The following is a 19,315-nucleotide window of genomic DNA, read 5'->3' on the forward strand; positions in this document are numbered from 1 at the left end:
AGAAGAGAAGAAGGATGGGCCAGAAAAGACTATTTGGAAAAATATTCTAGATTTTGGCAGGAGTCTGGATTACACTGTTACATGCGTTTAACCAAACTCAACAAATACAAACTTAAAACTTAGGTAGTTCATTATGTATAACATTTATATCAAAAGAAGAAAACTATAAACAGATACTGAACTCTAATAAATTACATATATGCTTAAGTATTTAGAAGTATATTAATGTCTGCAATTTACTTTGAAATGTGTTCTTCACCCATGCCCCACTCAAAGAGGATTAATAATGGATAGAAGAATCAATAGACAGACGTGATTAATTTTGGTAAAATATTAATAACAGATTCTATGTGGTGGACATTCACCATTATAGTCTTTCAACTTTTCTGTGTGTTTGAAATGTTTCATAATAAAACTTTGAGGTGGGGGAGGGGGACACTGTGAGAGTGTTTCAATGGACTGAAGCAAATTATTTTTAAAATACAAGAGTTACATGTTGTTTCTTCTTACCATTACTCTCTTGGCCTCTAACAACATCAACCAAAATCTACCCAATGACTATTTCATTCAAGTGGCTATTGAGACTGGGTCATGTAGTGTAGTTGTGAAGAAAGACTACTCCATTGCTTCCTTTCTTCTCTTTACACCAAATTTTAGAAGATAGAAAATAAGAACTATCCTCAAACAAAAAAAATTTAAGAATGCTTTCTATATTTACTGATCAAATAAAAACAAATTCCTCATTTTCTTTCCAGACGTGTTAAAGATAACTGAGATATTACATGATTCCTTTCAAAAAGGACACGCATCTATACACAGATGTGTTGAATGTGATCAGATTTCATAATGAGATCTTTCAAAAATATTATACATTAAGTTCCTCTACAGAAAGAGCAAAACATATAAGAAACAAAATATAAAATTTATATATAAAAGGATTTTATATCTTTAAACATATGAAAGAACAAAGTAACAGAAACAATAGCATTTAAATGCTACATGTTGATTTTTAAATCCTGCCATTTTTATGGTTTACCTTCCAGTTCTTCCAGATGTGAAGGAGTTCCTTGTACCCTGGGCTGAATATAAGATAACTTAAACTTTGGCACCACAAATGGTACCTCTTTGCCATCAGACGGTAATTTGGAAAGTAAATAATCCTCAGTACAGCCAACCTGAGGCTTTACCGAGACAGAAGTCAATGGAGGTACACAGACAGTGGTATTCTGACATTCTGAGACTGCTGCTTTAAAGTCTCTTTCTGTGGAAACTACATATAAAAGAAGAAAAAAAGAAAAGAAAAAGAAAAATCACAAATTTGAATGTAGAGTTATATATAATAACCTAAAGTTACCATGCTTTGGTACTTACTTAATCTCCTAGAAGAAACTGCTGATAGAAAAACTACCACTTCTAGGTCCTATCAAGCACTTCTGGAATCTACATTAATTCTGTCCAGGCAATATTTGCAAAATTAGCATACCATTGCCAAAGTATATTAACTTATCATAATGGTAAAAGCAGTTTTTAAAGAAACTCATTCCCACAAAAAGAGTTCACAGATGGAAAATAAGTTTATTTTGTAGTTAATTCCACAATACTTTCAAGTAAAAGCCAGGCATTTAAAAATACTGCCAACGAAGCAATTCTTGTTGTCAGTACTAGTGGTTAATATCAGTCTTAAATATATAAAGCAATTCCAAAAAGAAGCTAAAGGTCTCCCAAGTCTCCAAAAATCTTTACTGAATCACAAAATAAAATGTATTTTTACCCTAATACACTAGCAACTCTCCCTGTATTAGCTTCTGTGACCTATTTTGTCCTTGGTCTCAAATTATATGTGTTTCCTAAGCTGGTGACTTAGGCTGGGGAGGTAAGGGACACCCAGAGTTCATCTTTATGTATGAGCGGTATTGTCTGTTGACTGGATGAAAGTCCAACTACTACTGTGTAGGAATTTGTGAAATGTTTTAATGCAAAAAGAAGCCTTCCTATTCAAATATACTAGGGAGCTATGCTCCAGACAATGAAACACAAGAAAAAGCCAAAGACAAATAAAGTTCCAGTCATAACTCTAAAGAAAATGAAGAGACCATTAAATAGAAAGGGAAATCTCCAGAAGTCCTTCATAAATATGGGGTCTTGATGAAATAATGGGTCTCTTCTCCGTTAGTCATTCATTTGTGAAAGGCGTTTTTTAATGCATTGTCCTCAACTAGAACTATCTTTATTCGAATTAAAACATTTGCCGGAGTATACTGTCCCCAAACACACTCAACAGTTCTCTTCTCTCCCTGCCTTTGCCTGTGCAATTTCATCCACCTACTAATCCTCGTGTCTAATCTTCACCTTCTCTGACTTTCTTCTTCCCACGCAGTTGCTGAAGTCCTCTTCAGACTCCCATGCCGAATGCCATCTTCTCAGTGGTCATGTCCCAGGGTGTCCGCCGGGTTGAATTTCTCTCTGTCTCTTATGCCCCAGGGTACCTTATTACTTACCTGATGTGCCTTACATTTATGTCTGCTTCCCCCATGATGTCAGGAAATATTTCTCATTTATCTTTATATTACAAAATGCCACATTTAAAAAAGATATTAAATAAATGTTTGTTGATGTAAAAAGAAGCCAAACTCACAATTGTGCTTTTCTGTTTCACCATAGAAACATCCTCTACAGCAGCTCTTTAGAAATTCTGTTGCCATTACATACAATTTCTAACAGTCAGCAATTGATACAAACTTCCAATTTTAGTATCAGTCTGTTGGCAGAACAGAAAACAAGTTAACATGATCAGGCTTAATGCGTTAGGTATCACTAAATAAATCATATTATCTGTCTTTCTAAGATGTAATGAGGAATACAAAGCAAAAATGTTTCAAGGAAGATAGATTTTTTATCTTATATATAATTTTGTATAAGCTAGGCTTCTTATAAGTTATTAAAATGAGATACTCAAAAATCACTAGATGAAAAATCTCAATGTTAAACCTGAAAAAAAGGGAAAATTCCACTCTCAGTCTTCTTTTTTTCCAGGTATACCCAAATCAATGCCCAAGCAAAATCTGCAAGAAAATATGGCACTCATAAAAAGTTTGAGAAAAATTTTCACTTCCTCCAAATCAATTCTTTTAGTAATCCAAAGGCCCTATAAATGGAGCCAATATACAACTTCATACTTTATAAGTTGGTTTAACATTTAGAATTACACCAACAGAAAAATATATCTTAAACACTGTATTACAATCAAAACCACACTCAGATATCACCTCACACCAGTCAGAGTGGCCAAAATGAACAAATCAGGAGACTATAGGTGCTGGAGAGGATGTGGAGAAACAGGAACCCTCTTGCATTGTTGGTGGAAATGCAAACTGGTGCAGCCACTCTGGAAAAGTGTGGAGGTTCCTCAAAAAATTAAAAATAGACCTACCCTATGACCCAGCAGTAGCACTGCTAGGAATTTACCCAAGGAATAGAGGAGTACTGATGCATAGGGGCACTTGTACCCCAATGTTTATAGCAGCACTCTCAACAATAGCCAAGTTGTGGAAAGAGCCTAAATGTTCATCAACTGATGAATGGATAAAGAAATTGTGGTTTATATACACAATGGAGTACTACGTGGCAATGAGAAAGAATGAAATATGGCCCTTTGTAGCAACGTGGATGGAACTGGAGAGTGTGATGCTAAGTGAAATAAGCCATACAGAGAAAGACAGAAACCATAGGGTTTCACTCTTATGTGGATCCTGAGAAACTTAACAGAAACCCATGGGGGAGGGGAAGGGGGAAAAAAAAAAAAAAAGAGGTTAGAGCAGGAGAGAGCCAAAGCGTAAGAGACTCTTAAAAACTGAGAACAGGGGCGCCTGGGTGGCGCAGTCGGTTAAGCCTCCGACTTCAGCCAGGTCACGATCTCGCGGTCCGTGAGTTCGAGCCCCACTTCAGGCTCTGGGCTGATGGCTCAGAGCCTGGAGCCTGTCTCCGATTCTGTGTCTCCCTCTCTCTCTGCCCCTCCCCCGTTCATGCTCTGTCTCTCTCTGTCCCCAAAATAAATAAACGTTGAAAAAAAATTAAAAAAAAAAAACAAAACTGAGAACAAACTGAGGGTTGATGGGGGGTGGGAGGGAGGGGAGGGTGGGTGGTGGGTATTGAGGAGGGCACCTTTGGGGATGAGCAATGGGTGTTGTATGGAAACCAATTTGACAATAAATTTCATATATTAAAAAAAATAAAGAGAAGCAAAGAAAAAAAATAAAAGGTGATCGCCATAAAAAATAAAAATAAACACTGTATTACACACACACACACACACACACACACACACACACACACAGAGTTACCAGCTAACTAAGTCACATATAACATAAGATGGAAATAAAAGGAGTCTGTCTCACTTTTTTTAAGATTTATTTTTAAGTAATATCTACACCCAGTGTGGACTTGAATTTATAACCCCAAGATCAAGAGTACTATGCTGTATCGACTGAGCCAGCCAAGCGCCCTGGGAGTCTGTTTTAAATTTACCAGGAACTTAAGTTTGTATTAAGAACTTTATGTCCAATTGCCCACCTTGGGCTCACGGACTTTATTCCAAATGCACTCTCTTCATTTATGCCTACTTAAACTCTGTACATTTTTCATAGAAATTCCAATGTATACAAAAGATGATAAAATGATGTAAGAAAATCCCTATCACCCAGATGAAAGAGTTATCAACTCACAGCAAATCTTAATTCATCTCTACCTTCCCACTTCCGTTTCTAGGATCTGTAAGTAACACATCTGCTGACTTTACTTCCTTTGTGTGGGTGTACTGACACTGTGCCTTCGATCAAAACGACCCCGGGGGGTTTTCACTTCCCCAAAGTGGGAGCTCAGATGATGAGGGAACTAACTACCTGCAGACCCCTGCGGGTGGCTCGTACCTCCCCATTCAGCAGGCCATAATCTGCAAATTCTTAATGCAATAAATACACTAGCTCCACCTTCCAAATACAGACACCAACAAAGTATTTGTTAAAATGCCAATCTGATAGGAAAGAAATGATATCTTGTGTTGTTTTAATTAGCATCTCTTTTACGTGAGGTTGGGCGCCTTTTCATATAAGGCTAATCTGTATTTGTTTCTATGAACTCGCTGTTCATTACCTTTTTTGCCCATCTTTCTATAAAGCTATTGGTCCTTTCCTGCCTCAGTTTTAGAGGATTTTTATATAGTTGAGAGATTAATGCGTTGTCCATGATGTAAGTGGCAAACATTCTTCCAGTCTGTCATTGTCTTTTTGAGGTATTTTCTGCCTTGGGGGGGGGGAGGGGGCGTGGGGGGGATGTGTGTGTATATATATATACACACATAAAAACATACATGAATGTGTGAATACACATACACGTAGTTATGGTTACCTAAGTTTTCCCTCTTTGTTTCTAGATTTGGACTCACAGGAAACTTTTCCTCATACATAGGTCATAAAAGACTTTACCCATGGTCTTTTCTAATACTTAGTATGGTGTTACTTTCTATATTAACACCCCAGTGTACATACAGTATGAGAAGTAGATTCAATCCTACCTTTCCCAGTTGGCTATTCCAGTATCACAAACACCATTTATTTAAAATTCTGTATTTTCTCCAATGATTTTAGAATGCTGCCTTTATTATAGACTAAATTTCCACATATAATTGAGATATTTATATATTTTCTATTCTCTTCAACTGGACTGTCTTTTCCTGTAACACATTTTAAAGTGCAGGGGCACCTGGGTGGCTCAGGTGGTTAAATGTCCAACTTCAGCTCACCTCATGATCTCGTGGTCCATGAGTTTGAGCCCAGTATCGGGCTCTGTGCCCAACAGCTCAGAGTCTGGAGCCTGCTTCAGATTCTGTGTCTTCCTCTCTCTCTGCCCCTCCCCCCTCTCAAAAATAAACATTAAAAATTAATAAAAAATAAATAAAATGAAAATGGCCTATAGTAATATGCTCTCATATGCAGCAGGGCTGGCCCCCCAACCTTACTGCTCTTGAATTTCAAGGTTTTCCCAGCTTTTCTTGCTTGTCTGTTCTTACTAATGAACTTTATAATCTGTCTAGCCCCAGGAGGAAAAATCTAATGGTACTTTTGTTGGGATTCTGTTATATTTATAAATGATTTTAGAAAAAAAACTGACATTCTTAAGATGTTGTGCATGCCTACCCAGAACATTTGTTCTAGTCTGTGTTTGTACTTTGAAATTTTTTTTTAACGTTTATTTATTTTTTTGAGACAGAGAGAGACAGAGCATGAACAGGGGAGGGGCAGAGAGAGAGGGAGACACAGAATCCGAAACGGGCTCCAGGCTCTGAGCTGTCAGCACAGAGCCCGACGCGGGGCTCGAACTCACGAACTGTGAGATCATGACCTGAGCCGAAGTTGGATGCTTAACTGACTGAGCCACCCAGGTACCCTGTGTTTGTATTTTGAAGAGTTTTTGTAGTTTTTCTCATATAAATGTAGAACTTTTCTTGTTAAGTGTATGCCTTTAAGATCTGTTTGGCTATCAGCAAAGGCATCTTTTCTTCCATTATATCTTGTAACTGATTTGTTTTAAAATTGATACATTTTCAAAATCCCTTTTTTAGCTCTAGTCAAAAAAAAAAAAAACATTTTAATGTTTATTTATGAGAGAGAGAAAGAGAAAGGGACAGAGTATGAGTGGGGGAGGGGCAGAGAGAGGCGGGGAGACAGAGAATCCAAAGCAGGATCCAGGCTCTGAGCTGTCAGCACAGAGCCCAACGCGGAGCTCGAACCCACAAGCTGGGAGATCATGACCTGAACTGAAGTCAGACGCTTAGGAGCTCGAACCCACAAGCTGGGAGATCATGACCTGAGCTGAAGTCAGACGCTTAACCAACTGAGCCACCCAGGTGCCCCTAGCCCTAGTTTAAAGGATGTATTCCTTGACCACTCAGGTCATACTGAATTCTTTCATTTCTAGACATCCAGTGAACTTAAAAATATATATATATGTATATATATTTTCTTGAAATTTATGATACTTGTTCTCTCTCCCCTTCTAAAATATAAACTTTTCAGAAACAATATTATACTTACTTTCTACTTATCACTCAGCACCCTATATGATACTGGGAACATAGGAGGAACTCAGCAAATATATAGTTGATCGACAAGGGAACAAAGTATAACTACCTCATATAAAAACTCCTAATGAACTCATCAAACCACATTTCTGACCCCCAGCCAGCCTGCAAATACTTTACATTAATCATGAAAGGAATGTGGGAGGACTGGTTAAAAACCATTACTGCTTCTCAAAGGTCCTCAAAGTTGATGGCCTTGAGTCATCCAAAATGAACTGGGGACTATGGGGGAGGGATGCAGAAAAGAAAACAACTTTATGTGAATATGAATAAGGCAGATAGATGGGGCACCTGGGTGGCTCAGTCAGTTAAGCTTCTGACTCTTGCTTTCGGCTGAGGTCACGATCTCATGATTCATGAGATCGAGCTCTGCATTGGGCTCTGCGTGGATAGCACGGAGTCTGCTTGGGATTCTCTCTTTCCATGTCTCTCTGCCCCTCCCCAGTTCATGTGTTCATTCTCTCTCTCTCTCTCTCTCTCTCTCTCAAAAGTAAATAAAAACTTAAAAAGAAAAAGAAGGCAGATAGAGTTTGCATGACAGACTACTGGAGAGTAGAGAGGTACACACAGAGACAACCACAGACCTCAGCAAAGCCTCCCCCTACCCCCCAGGATTCAGCAGGGCACTGCTCAGAGCATGCACACAAGCAAATCGCACAAGACTGGGCAAAGACCACCAGAAAAGATTACAAAAACCATACCATCTCTCGCCAAGGTCAGGACTCATGTCTGTTCCCACCAACCAAACTGAGATAACCTCATAATTCACAGGACATTGGGTAGAATACTTAGAAGGGTCTTGCCTCCATGGGGTAATAAATAGCCCTAACTAAATGCTAGTCTGCTTTCCAACCAACAAATTTAAAAAGCAAGACTCAAAAGGATCAAACCATTTTCAAAAAAAACTATGTCCTGGGGTACCTGGGTGGCTCAGCTGGCTAAACACCTGAGGACTTTGGCTCAGGTCATGATCTCATGGTTCATGAGTTCGAGCCCTGCACCTGCTGTCAGCACAGAGCCCACTTCAGATCCTCTGTCCCCCTCTCTCCCTGTCCTACCCCCACTGGTTTTCTCTCTCTCTTTCAAGATAAACAAACAAATATGCCCCAAAGCAAAAAATACTTCTAAAAATCTAAAAACATCCAGCACACAAGGTAAAATTCACAATATCTGGCATCCAATAAAAAAATGACCAAACATGCAAAAAGGAAAAAAAAAAAAAAAAAACCACTGAGAAAAATCAACCAACTGGAACCACACAGAAATACATGGACAGTTAGACTTTAAAACATTTCTGACACTGTATGTTCAAAAAGTTAAGAAGTCACATGATAGATACAAAAAAGATGCAACTTCTAAAAATGAAAATTATAGTATCTGAGGTAGAAGATACATTGGATGGGATTAATAGCAGATGAGATATTGCAAAAGAAAAGATTAAAGAACTTAAAGGCACAGGTAGAGAAACTACCCAAAATGAAACAAAGAGAAAAAAGAACAAAGACAAAATAAAAAGAACATCTGTGACCCATGAGATAATTTCCAGCAGCCTAATAAACGTGTAATTGAAATCCATGAAGGAGATGGGGGAAGGCAGAAAAAATATTTGAAGAAATAATACTAAAAATTTTCACATTTGGTAACTACCAACCACAGATCTAAGAACCTCAACAAACACTAAGCATAGAAAGTATGAAGGAAACTATGCCAAGACACATCACAATAACATGGCTCAAAGCCAGTGATAAAGAGGAAATTTCAAAAGCAGGTGGAAATAAGGAAGGACTTGTATTTTACTTCATTAAATATAGCCTATCATAGTTTTGTTTGTTTGTTTTTTGAGAGAGAGGGCAAGTGGGAGAGAGGGGCAGAGGGAGAGAAAGAATCCCAAGCAGGCTCCATGCTACCAGCATAAAGCCTGACGCAGGGCTCGATCCCATGACTGAGATCATGACCTGAGTGAAAAATCAGGAGTCGGATGCTTAACTGATTGAGCCACCCAGGTGCCCTGAGCCCATCCTAGTTATTTTAATAATCCATAAGAATTCCAATATGTAAGCTTTTGTAAGTTTACTTCTTATTATCTGTTGTTTCTGCTGACTCTTGTTCAGGCTGTCTTATTTCCTGTGCACTTGGTTATCTTTGACAAATTATTCAGTGACTTTGAAACTTTATGCACAGAACTTTTTAGAGACAAAGATAAAAATACACTGCCACAGAGAATACCTGCATTTGTTTACCATATTATTTTAAATTCATACATTGACATATAACCCAATTTAAAAATGGGCAAAGGATGTGAATAGACTCTGTAAAGAAATACGACAGATAAATGACCAATAAACAACATGAAAAGGTGCTTAACATCAGCAGTAATGGGAAATGCAAATCAAAGCCACGAGATACCAATCCACATACATTGAGGATGGTTATAACCAAAAAGACAGACAAAAACAAGTGTTGACAAAGATCTAGAGAAACCGGAACCCTCAAAGATTATTGGTGAGAATAAAAACTGGTGCGGCTGCTTTGGGAAATGGTTCGGGTGTTCCTCCATGGAATTATCATATGACCCAAGAATTCCACTCCATAGGTAACAGCTATGAGAATGAAAACTATATTTCCATACAAAAATTGTACACAAATGCTCACGGCAGCATTATTCATAATAGCCAAAAAGCGGATACAACCCAAATGTCCATCAACTAACAAACAGAAATACAAAAACAAAATATGGTAGAATCTTATTCAGCCATTAAAACGAATCAAGTACTGGGGCGCCTGGGTGGCTCAGTCGATTAAGCGGCCGACTTCGGCTCAGGTCATGATCTCGCGGTCGATGAGTTCAAGCCCCACGTCAGGCTCTGTGCTGACAGCTCAGAGCCTGGAGCCTGTTTCAGATTCTGTGTCTCCCTCTCTCTCTGACCCTCCCCTGTTCATGCTCTGTCTCTCTCTGTCTCAAAAATAAATAAACATTAAAAAAAATTTTTTTTAATAAATAAATAAAAAATAAAAAAATAAAACGAATCAAGTACAGATTCATGTTACCAAACAGATAAACCTTGAAAACACGCTAAGTGAAAAAGGCAAGACACAAAAGGCCACGTATTGTATAATTTCATTAACAAGAAATTCCCAGAATAAGCAAATCCATAGAAATAGAAAGCACATTAGCGATTTACAGAGATTGGGGGAAAAGGGGGAAATGAGAAGTGACTGCTAATGGGTACAGGTTTCTTTCCGGGGGAAAAAATGGTCTAGAATTAGTGATGACGGTTGCACAATTTTGTGAATATATGAAAAACCACTGAACTGTACACTTCAAAAGGGTGAATTTTATGGTATGTGAATTGTATCTAAAGAAAAATAAGATATTAAAAAAATTACATCTTGGAATTTTGGGGGGACCACCAAGGTGATGTGAACCACCTCTCTACCACCGTCCACGGTTACAACTTTCCAAGTTTTCTTCTCCTGTTTTACTTGGAGTCAAGGCAACTTTCCTTGTGGTTCCCTAAAAGAGGTAGAGTGAGTTTTAGTCCTTGAGGCCACAGACCTTTGGGATTTCCAGAACTAGAGGCAGAGAGTCTCTTGTTAGCTTACCTTGAAGGAGCCCTAGGCTGACTTCTAACTAGGCCTCCTGTCCTGCAAATCCACCGAATTCTTATTCAAATCTAATCAAGTCTCCCCAGTTTAGCAAATGCACTCAGAGCAAATAAGAATTAAGGGCTCCTTTAGTCTCTGATTTTCAGCTTTCTCTTTGATTTTGGCATATTAATTCATAAGTACCTTTTTTAAAAATTGCACCACAGCATTCTTAGCTATTTTCAGTGTGAAAGTTTTTCCAAATCTTAACTATATTCCCAAAATGAAAATTCTCTATTTACTTTTCAAGTTAGAATGAACTCTAATGAGTTAGGACAGGATCTGCAAAAACAAAAAGCCTGATATAGTCTACATTAAAGTAGCTTCAGTATTCCTTGTGACTTCAGCTGATTACAGTAGATATTTAAGATTTAAAATATATTCCAATGAAAGTTTACTTTAGAAAAAAAATTAATTTGAGGGGAAGTCTAGTTTTAAAAGAATTGTAAGTAGGTGACTCCTTCTCTTAGGTATCAAGGCTCTTTACACAATTAAAGTAAATATGATCGCAGCAAGAATACACAAAGAGACCAAAGAAAGATTAGTCCAAAAACATATGCACACATATATGGAAACTTGGCATATGATGCATATAGATCCGTAGGAGGAAAACCAGAATGTTCAATAAATGATGCTAGGAAAAACTGATTACCCGTCTGGAAAATAAATGAAACTGGACCCCCACTTCACATGACACAAAAATCAATCACATATGGATTAAAGACGTAAATACAAAAGGCAATACTATTTTAAAGCTTTCAGAAGAAAATATAAGACTACATCTTTCTAACCTCAAGGAAGAGAAAAATGTGTTAAGCAAGATGCCAAGGGGCACCTGGGTGACTCAGTTGGTTAAGTGTCTGACTCTGGATTTCGGCTCAGGTCATGATCTCAAAGTCGTGAGATTGAGCCCTGCTTGGGGCTTTGCACTGAGTGTAGAGCCTGCCTGGGATATTCTCTCTCGCTCGCTCACTGTCTCTCTGCCTCTCTCCCACTCACAGGCGCACACACACTTTCTCTCTCTCAAAATAAACAAATAAACATTAAAAAAAAAAAAAAGCCAAAGCTTAAAAACAAAAAGATGCCAAAAGCATACACCATAAAGACAAAGTCTGAAACACTCAAGTACTCTAAACTATAGAATACATCTATCAAAAACCATATAAAGTAAAAGACAAGCCACTTGCTGGGGAGAAGATATTTCCCACATGCATAACCAATAAGACTCAGTACCATAAATAAATAAATACAACTTCTAGAAGGAGATTTTTTTAAGTCAAAAAAATAGGCAAAAGACATAAACCGACATAACAGAATTGTGGAACATCTGACATCATCAGTAATTAAGGAAATGTAAATTCAACCTTCAATGGAGGACCATTTCTCACCTACCAGATTGTCGAAAAGAAACAATTCAGATCATTACAAATGTTGTACAAACGTCTCAAATGTTGAGGAAGGGAACAAAGTGAACATTGAACACACTGCCTGTGGAAGTATAAACTGGTATAACCACTTTGCAAAACAATTCAGTATGGGGGCACCTGGGTGGCTCAGTCGGTTAAACGTCTGACTCTTGGTTTCAGCTCAGGTCATGAACTCACCATTTGTGAGACAGATCCCCGGGTCTGGCAGTGCAGATAGACCACACTGCCAGAGTAGAGCCTGCTTGGGAGTCCCTCTCTCTCTCCCTCTCTCTCTCTGCCCCTCCCCCACTCACGTTCACATTCTCTCTCAAGAAAAAAAAAAAATTCAGTATGTTCTAGCAAAACTGAAGATCCACAACTCTACTTCTGGGCAAAGAGACATGCGTTAGAATGGCCATAACAAAACAGCTCTTAGTGGCAAAGAGTGAAAATTAAATTAAAAAAAAAAAAAAAGAAAATGGAAAATGTCCCTAAATATCCATTAACAGGAAAACGGATAAACAGCAGTAAAGTCATACAATGGAATGATACAGAGCAATAAAAAGTAAATGAACTGTAACATAGCAACATCAATGAATCTCATAAATATAATATACCCAAAAAAAGTAGCAGCATGGAAAGAGAGAGACACAGTCAGGGCTTTGAAAATATTCATAAGTATTGTTTCTTTTAAATTTTTTTTCATGTTTATTTTTGAGAGACAGAGACAGAGACAGAGTGTGAGTGGGAAAGGGGCAGAGAGAGAGGGAGACAGAGAATCCAAAGCAGGGTCCAGGCTCTGAGCTGTCAGCACAGAGCCCGACGTGGGGCTCGAACTCATGGACTGTGAGATCATGACCTGAGCCAGAGTCAGACACCCAACTGACTGAGCCAGCCAGGTGCCCCAATAAGTATTATTTCTAAAGCATGATATGAGTAAGGGGCATTTATTTTATTTGTATTCTCTAAATCTATAGCTGTGTGAAAAGTACTATTTTGTACACATGAAATAATTTCTCATTTAAAAATTAAGTAAATGCATGGCTGTGGTTGAAAACATGAAAATTACAGAAAACTATATGAAGAAAATAAAAATTAGCAATAATCCCATCACCCTGAGATAACTACAGTATTTAAAAGAAAAAATATATTTAGCATATCTTTTTCTACTATTTAAAAAAAATTTTTAAATGTTTATTTATTTTTGGGAGAGACATAGAGCACAAGCAGGGGAGGGGCAGAAAGAGAGAGACAGACAGAATCTGAAGCAGGCTCCAGGCTCCGAGATGTCAGCACAGAGCCGGATGCGAGGCTCCAACCCACAAACCGCGAGATCATGGTCTGAGCCGAAGTTGGACGCTTAACCGACTGAGCCACCCAGGCACCCCATCTTCCACTATTTTTATTTATTTTTTTACAGCTTTATTGAGGTACTTACAGTAAATTATACACATTTAAAAAGGTTTTTTTTATTATGTTTATTTACTTTTGACAGAGAGAGACAGAGCACGAGAGGGGGAGGGGCAGAGAGAGAGGGAGACACAGAATCGAAACAGGCTCCAGGCTCTGATCTGTCAGCACAGAGCCTGACTCGGGGCTCAAACTCACAGACCGTGAGATCATGACCTGAGCCGAAGTCGGAAGCTCAACCGACTGAGCCACCCAGGCATCCCTATACATATTTAAAATGTATAATTACATGAGTCAAACATATGTATACACTGATGAAAGCATCTTCACAACCAAGAAAATGAAGGGGTGCCTGGGTGGCTCAGTCGGTTAAGCGCCCAACTCTTGATTTCGGCTCACGTCATGATCTCACCGATCATGAGATCGAGCCCTGTGTGGGGCCTGCTTGGGATTCTCTCTTTCTGCCCTTCCCCCCACCCCCATCTCCATTCTCTCTCTCAAAATAAATAAACAAACAAAAAAAAGAAAGTGAACACACTCACCATTCCCAAAAGTTTCCTCACACCCCTTTCCTGTCCTTTTCCTTTGCACCCATCCTCTGTTGTCTGTTACTTTAGGCTACTTTGCATTTTCTAGGATTTTGTCAGGTTTGAACACACTTTATGCATATGTCACACTTTACTTGACACTGACAGGTTTTCCAAAATGCTTTACCAATTTACACTTCCATCAGCAGAGAATGAGCGTTTCAGGTGCTCCATATCCTTTGCAACATTTGGTTATTGGCCTTTTCCACTGTAGCGATTATTTGCATATTCCCCAGGTAAATATACATAAAACTACTTGTCTGAACAGCAATGAAAAAAATTAAACTTCAATGATGACTGAAGTGACACTCATTGTAAAGCAATTTTCACGTTAAGGGCATTTTCCCTTGAATGCATGGTAATAACTGAAGCAAAGCCCTTGGTGCATGCCTCATGAATTCCGATTTAGTAAAGACGTCTGATTTCCGCATAAGAGATTTAGAAGAATCACTGAAATATATAAGAGGAATCACATGACTTAAATGCAAGCTGGGAGTCTCACAGTACTGGAACTCAGGTGAAATACAATCCAACACAGTTTGTGAAAGTGTGACTTTAACACAGATAACACCAGACCCCAAGAGACCAAAATACCACTAAGATCGCGATAATTTGAATGAGGGACGATGAAAATCTTTCTCACAATAGTTCTATTCAGTCTGCTCAGCTACTTGCTCTCAGCTTCTGCTACTTAACCATGAGAGGGGAACAATGCTGTGAGATGCACTTTAACATAAAGGTATTCGACTGTCCTTATATTCTTTCCAAACAGACCACAAACTCCCCTCTACCACCCTGTAACTTCTTCTAATCTTTGTCTCTCAAAATAAGGACTCTACACTCCTTATCTTTATTTCTTCATTCTCTATTTACTCCTCAAATGCATTCATATTTGGCTTCTATCGTTATCATTTTACTTATATTGTGTTTGCTGAGGTCAATGACCTCCTCCTATCCTAACTACCAAAGCCAAGAGACATTTAATCAGCGCCTATCTTCCAGATCCTTCTGACTCATTTGACTGAGACAGATTTCCCTCCTGATTAAAACTCTTTCCTCTCCCGTCTTCTAAGCACCATTATCTGCTAGATTTTCCTCCTTCTTTCCTGAATTCTCCTCCTCACTCTCCGTGGCTGTCTCTATACAACACTTCAATGTTGGTTTCCCATGCTTGGTCTTCTTTTCTTGTTCTTACTGGAAGATTTCTTCCACTCTCACGGGACTAACTACACAAATCCATGATGCTTCCAACATTTACAACTCTTCTCCTGACTTCAGAAAATCCCAATACTAGACAGGTCTGCCAGATGGTCTCCAAGAATCTCACTGCTTTTCTCTCAGCCTGAATTAATCTCTCAGTCTGTTAGCTTTATGCGTGAATACAATTATAATTCAAGTGGAGCCAATAAAATACAAGAGATACTTTTGAAATATTTTTCTTGAAGGGTTTAAAGAAACAAAAATTTTTATAAAGACTTTCCTCCAGTTACGAAGGTAACTCATAGTAACCAAAACTACAAAACACAAGAGATAAAAGGCAAATCTCCTCCAATCCCAGCTCTCAAAGGCAAGCAATATTAACATGTCCTTCCAGAAGAAGCAGTTTTTCACCACAATGAAGTTACATACCAAAACATCAAATTAGTAAATAGACGGTGTTGTTGTTAACTCTTCGTATTTTCCAGGCTACTTTTTGCAGTATTAATCAGAAGACAAAATTCTACTACATGCCTACCTGGAGTGAGAAAATTAATAATATTCTAAAAACCAACGCAATCCTTTTACATGCTGTATTTTTTAGTATTCTAAAGGAATCGGTGTTTTTGGCTTGGCAACTATCATGCCTATCCCTGGACGCCTACCTGTGTGCAATACACCCCACAAATCAGCCATCCTACTTTCCTTTATTTAAAGGAAACCACAGCAAAGAAGAAGAAGAAGAAGAAGAAGAAGAAGAAGAAGAAGAAGAAGAAGAAGAAGAAGAAGAAGAGGAGGAGGAGGAGGAGGAGGAGGAGGAGGAGGAAGAAGACGACGACGACGACGAAGAAAAACTGTAAGAGACAGAAGCCAAATCTAAAATCAAGCTGGGTGTATAATTCCTGTTTTGCAAAAACCATAGGGAAGTGACATTTTAATACCCCTTCTCTGCTTCTACAAGTTTCAGAAACGTCACAGATTAAAGACACTCCGCTAATGTGTTCTTACCGGACTCTCCAGGCAAAGGAAGTTCGCTTCCCTCTTTGCCCAGAGGCCACCTGTACCGGGCAGAGAGCGGGGTGCAGGGTGCGGGCTGGGGTCCCTTCCCTCCCGTCCGGGCGTCCCAGTGAGCGGACCCGGGCAGGGCAGGGGCCTGGCCTCGCCCCCCACCCCCGAGTCACTGAGCCCCCTCCCCGCCCAGGCCACGGTGAGCTCGGCTGTCCGGGGACCTCAGACCTCCCCGAGGGCTCCGGAGAGCAGGTGTCACTGAGAGACTCAGGAAACCGCCCCCCCCCCCCCAGCCCCCAAGCAAGGCGACGTTTCTAAAGAGTGAAAGGAGACGAAAAACCGTACACATCCGCAAGCCCCGGGCGGCTGGGGCAGAGGCCGCTCTCACACCGCGCCCCCCACCCCCGGAGGCCCCCGACAGCGGCCGCTCGAGGCCCGCGCCACGCTGCGCGCCCGGGAGCGGCCCCACGGCGCACCTGAGCCCAAGGCCCCCTCCCCGCCCGAGACGTGCCGCCCGGCCGCCCCGCGCGGGGTCTCCACGCGCCGCTCCCGGGCGCCCCCCGCTCCACGCCGCGCTGAGACGGCGCCGCGCGGCCGAGGCCGGTTACCTCCTGCAGCCAGCGGGCGCTCAGCCGTGGCCTCCCGCGGGAGCCGGGCCCCGGGTCACCTCGTGCGGCCGCGCCCCGAGACCCCGCCCCCGGTCCCTCCAAGTCCGCCCCGCCCCTCCGGAGGTGCGCGCCGAGGGGCGGGGCGGGGCGGGGCCGCCCGGCCGGTACCTGAGCGCGCGAGTCTGCGCGCTCCGCCCCTCCCTCCCCGCCTCTCCAGCCGCTGCCCTGGGCCCCTCCGGAGAGGTCTTTGGAGTGCCTGGAGGGGTCAGAAGGGAGATAAAAACTAACCAAGGGACAGAGGGAACGTTTGGGGCCTGATGAACTTTTATGTAGAGGGGACGGAGGAGCAGTCTTTCTTGCCAGAGGTGTGGCTGCACCCTTGGAAACGGAAGAAGCTTTTCTTAGCTGCCTTGTAGCGTCACCTGACTTTACACCCTAATTTTAAATTCTTTAAGGATCAGACCGCTTCTCTTCACTTTTGTGGCTTCACAGCTACTACCACCTCGCTAGCAATAGGTCTGTTGGAAGGTGTCTACTACAGTGCCCGGGCCCCCATATTATGCTAGAATCCACTCTAGCACCCTGGCAAGGAGTGGGCTCGCCCTTTTCTTTTATGCCTCCCACGGTGGGAGTCTCAGCCCCGTTGCTGGAAAGTTGTTGAATGGATTCCTAGATTACCTGTTGATGAATGGCTCAGCTTTTGAAAGGCTGAGGAAGTACGAATTGAAGTAAAGATAAGCCTTTTCTTCCCAAGGAGCAGTCTGTCCCAAAGGGGGTAAGTGGGTTCTGCTCATCTCCAGGCCCTACAGATGCTGGAGTGCAGGTGGAGGGGGGGCTAGATCCCAAGATCAAATTAATCTGGGAAACAGACACAGTATAATTACCCTCTTTGAGAGTCACGGGCACTTAACACGCTTAAGAACTGTGTTTTGCTTTGTATCATCCTGTAGTTCCCAACTTTATTTGACTTGAAGGACGGTAGGCCAAAATATGCCACTTTGACATAAGGGTTATTTTAAGTTAAAGGCACTTGAACAACAGCAGATACAAGAAGATCACTCTGACCCTCCTTTTTCTTCCTGAAAGTGGAAGATGAAACTCCCGAGTGAAAGATGTCTTCCCTATACTGGGAGGCAAGAAACATTCTTATCACCAGGGAGTAGAGGATAAAGGAAGTCTATACGCACAAACCTTGTGAAACTAACCCTGATCTTCCTAGTCCCTTCACCATTATCTGCCCCAGCTCAAGCCCCTTTTCCATTATTTAGCACCCTTTGTTCAACTTAGTATATAATGTTCATCTCTAACTGCTTCTTTGGATCTTCATTCTCCCATAAGGGCTGCTGTGTCCATGTGAAAGATCTGTATGCTTCACTCCTGTTCATCTATGCCAATTTAATTCTCAGTCCCAGCCAGAAACCCTAAAAGGGTGGCGGTAAAGTTTCGCCTCCCTTACACACCACACAACTCTCTTTCTGAGAGATGCCTGTTGCCATCCTGGGGAATTAGTGTTTCAACTCACACACTTTGATAAACACTGCTTAAAAGTCCTCGTACATTCACCTTCAATCATTTCTCTATTACAAATGTTTGCAAAGTTCTGTACTGTTTACACAAAGCTTTCACATGAGTCATCTCATTCGACCCTCACAATTATGATGTAACTGTTATTATCCTTGTTTTACAGTTGAAAATACTGAGAGTCAAACAAATGGTGGTTGCCTGAGTATAGAGTCAAGACCGACTCTGGACTTCAGACTCCAAGGCTCTTAAATATATATTATATAAAATGTGTGCGTGTGTATATACACATATGATGTGCTTTATTTAAAGGTCAAATGAGAGAGAGAATGTGTATATTTTCTCTGACACTTTGTATTAGAAAAACTCAGTTTCCCACCTGTTGTAGGGGAAAACCCAGTTCTTTCCTCCTGCATTATCTCTTGCCTGTGTATCTCCTTTACTCCTCATATAAAACATTTCATTTCCAACATTTCTGGTCACTAAATATGTGGAGGTTTTCCCCCCACACCAAGTAATTCTCTGCAACATCAGATAGATGTCCCACAATTCAACTCAATTCTGACATCACTTTCCTGGAGAGAGCATCAGATCCCACAGGTGAAGCGTTCAATTCCACAAGACTGTCTTCCTGCACCCCCACCCCACCCCACCCCCACATCACATGCCAGGTTATCACCTGTGCTTCAGGCCAACCAGCTATAGGTCAAAGTTTCCAATGAACCGCCCCCCACCTTGGGTTCAAGTAATTTGTTAGAGGAGCTTACAGAACACAGGGAAATGCTTACTTAGTTTTAC

The 19,315-nt window shown here is 40.7% G+C and overlaps 1 protein-coding gene across 1 annotated transcript in view; it reads right to left on the reverse strand.

The window, feature by feature from the left end:
- The window catches only part of TC2N (tandem C2 domains, nuclear), a 47,372-nt gene extending 30,306 nt beyond the window's left edge, over window positions 1–17,066 (reverse strand). The window contains exons 1-3 of the mRNA XM_030319800.2: window positions 16,997–17,066; window positions 2,636–2,758; window positions 1,037–1,270 (exon numbers count right to left, since the gene is read on the reverse strand). Of these exons, the coding sequence (XP_030175660.1) occupies window positions 1,037–1,270; window positions 2,636–2,702 (301 nt within the window). The 5' untranslated portion in view covers window positions 2,703–2,758; window positions 16,997–17,066. The remainder of the gene's footprint in view (window positions 1–1,036; window positions 1,271–2,635; window positions 2,759–16,996) is intronic.
- Between the last annotated feature and the right edge of the window lie 2,249 nt (window positions 17,067–19,315).

Source organism: Lynx canadensis, chromosome B3 (genome assembly GCF_007474595.2).
Source record: "Lynx canadensis isolate LIC74 chromosome B3, mLynCan4.pri.v2, whole genome shotgun sequence".
Classification (NCBI taxonomy): domain Eukaryota; kingdom Metazoa; phylum Chordata; class Mammalia; order Carnivora; family Felidae; genus Lynx; species Lynx canadensis.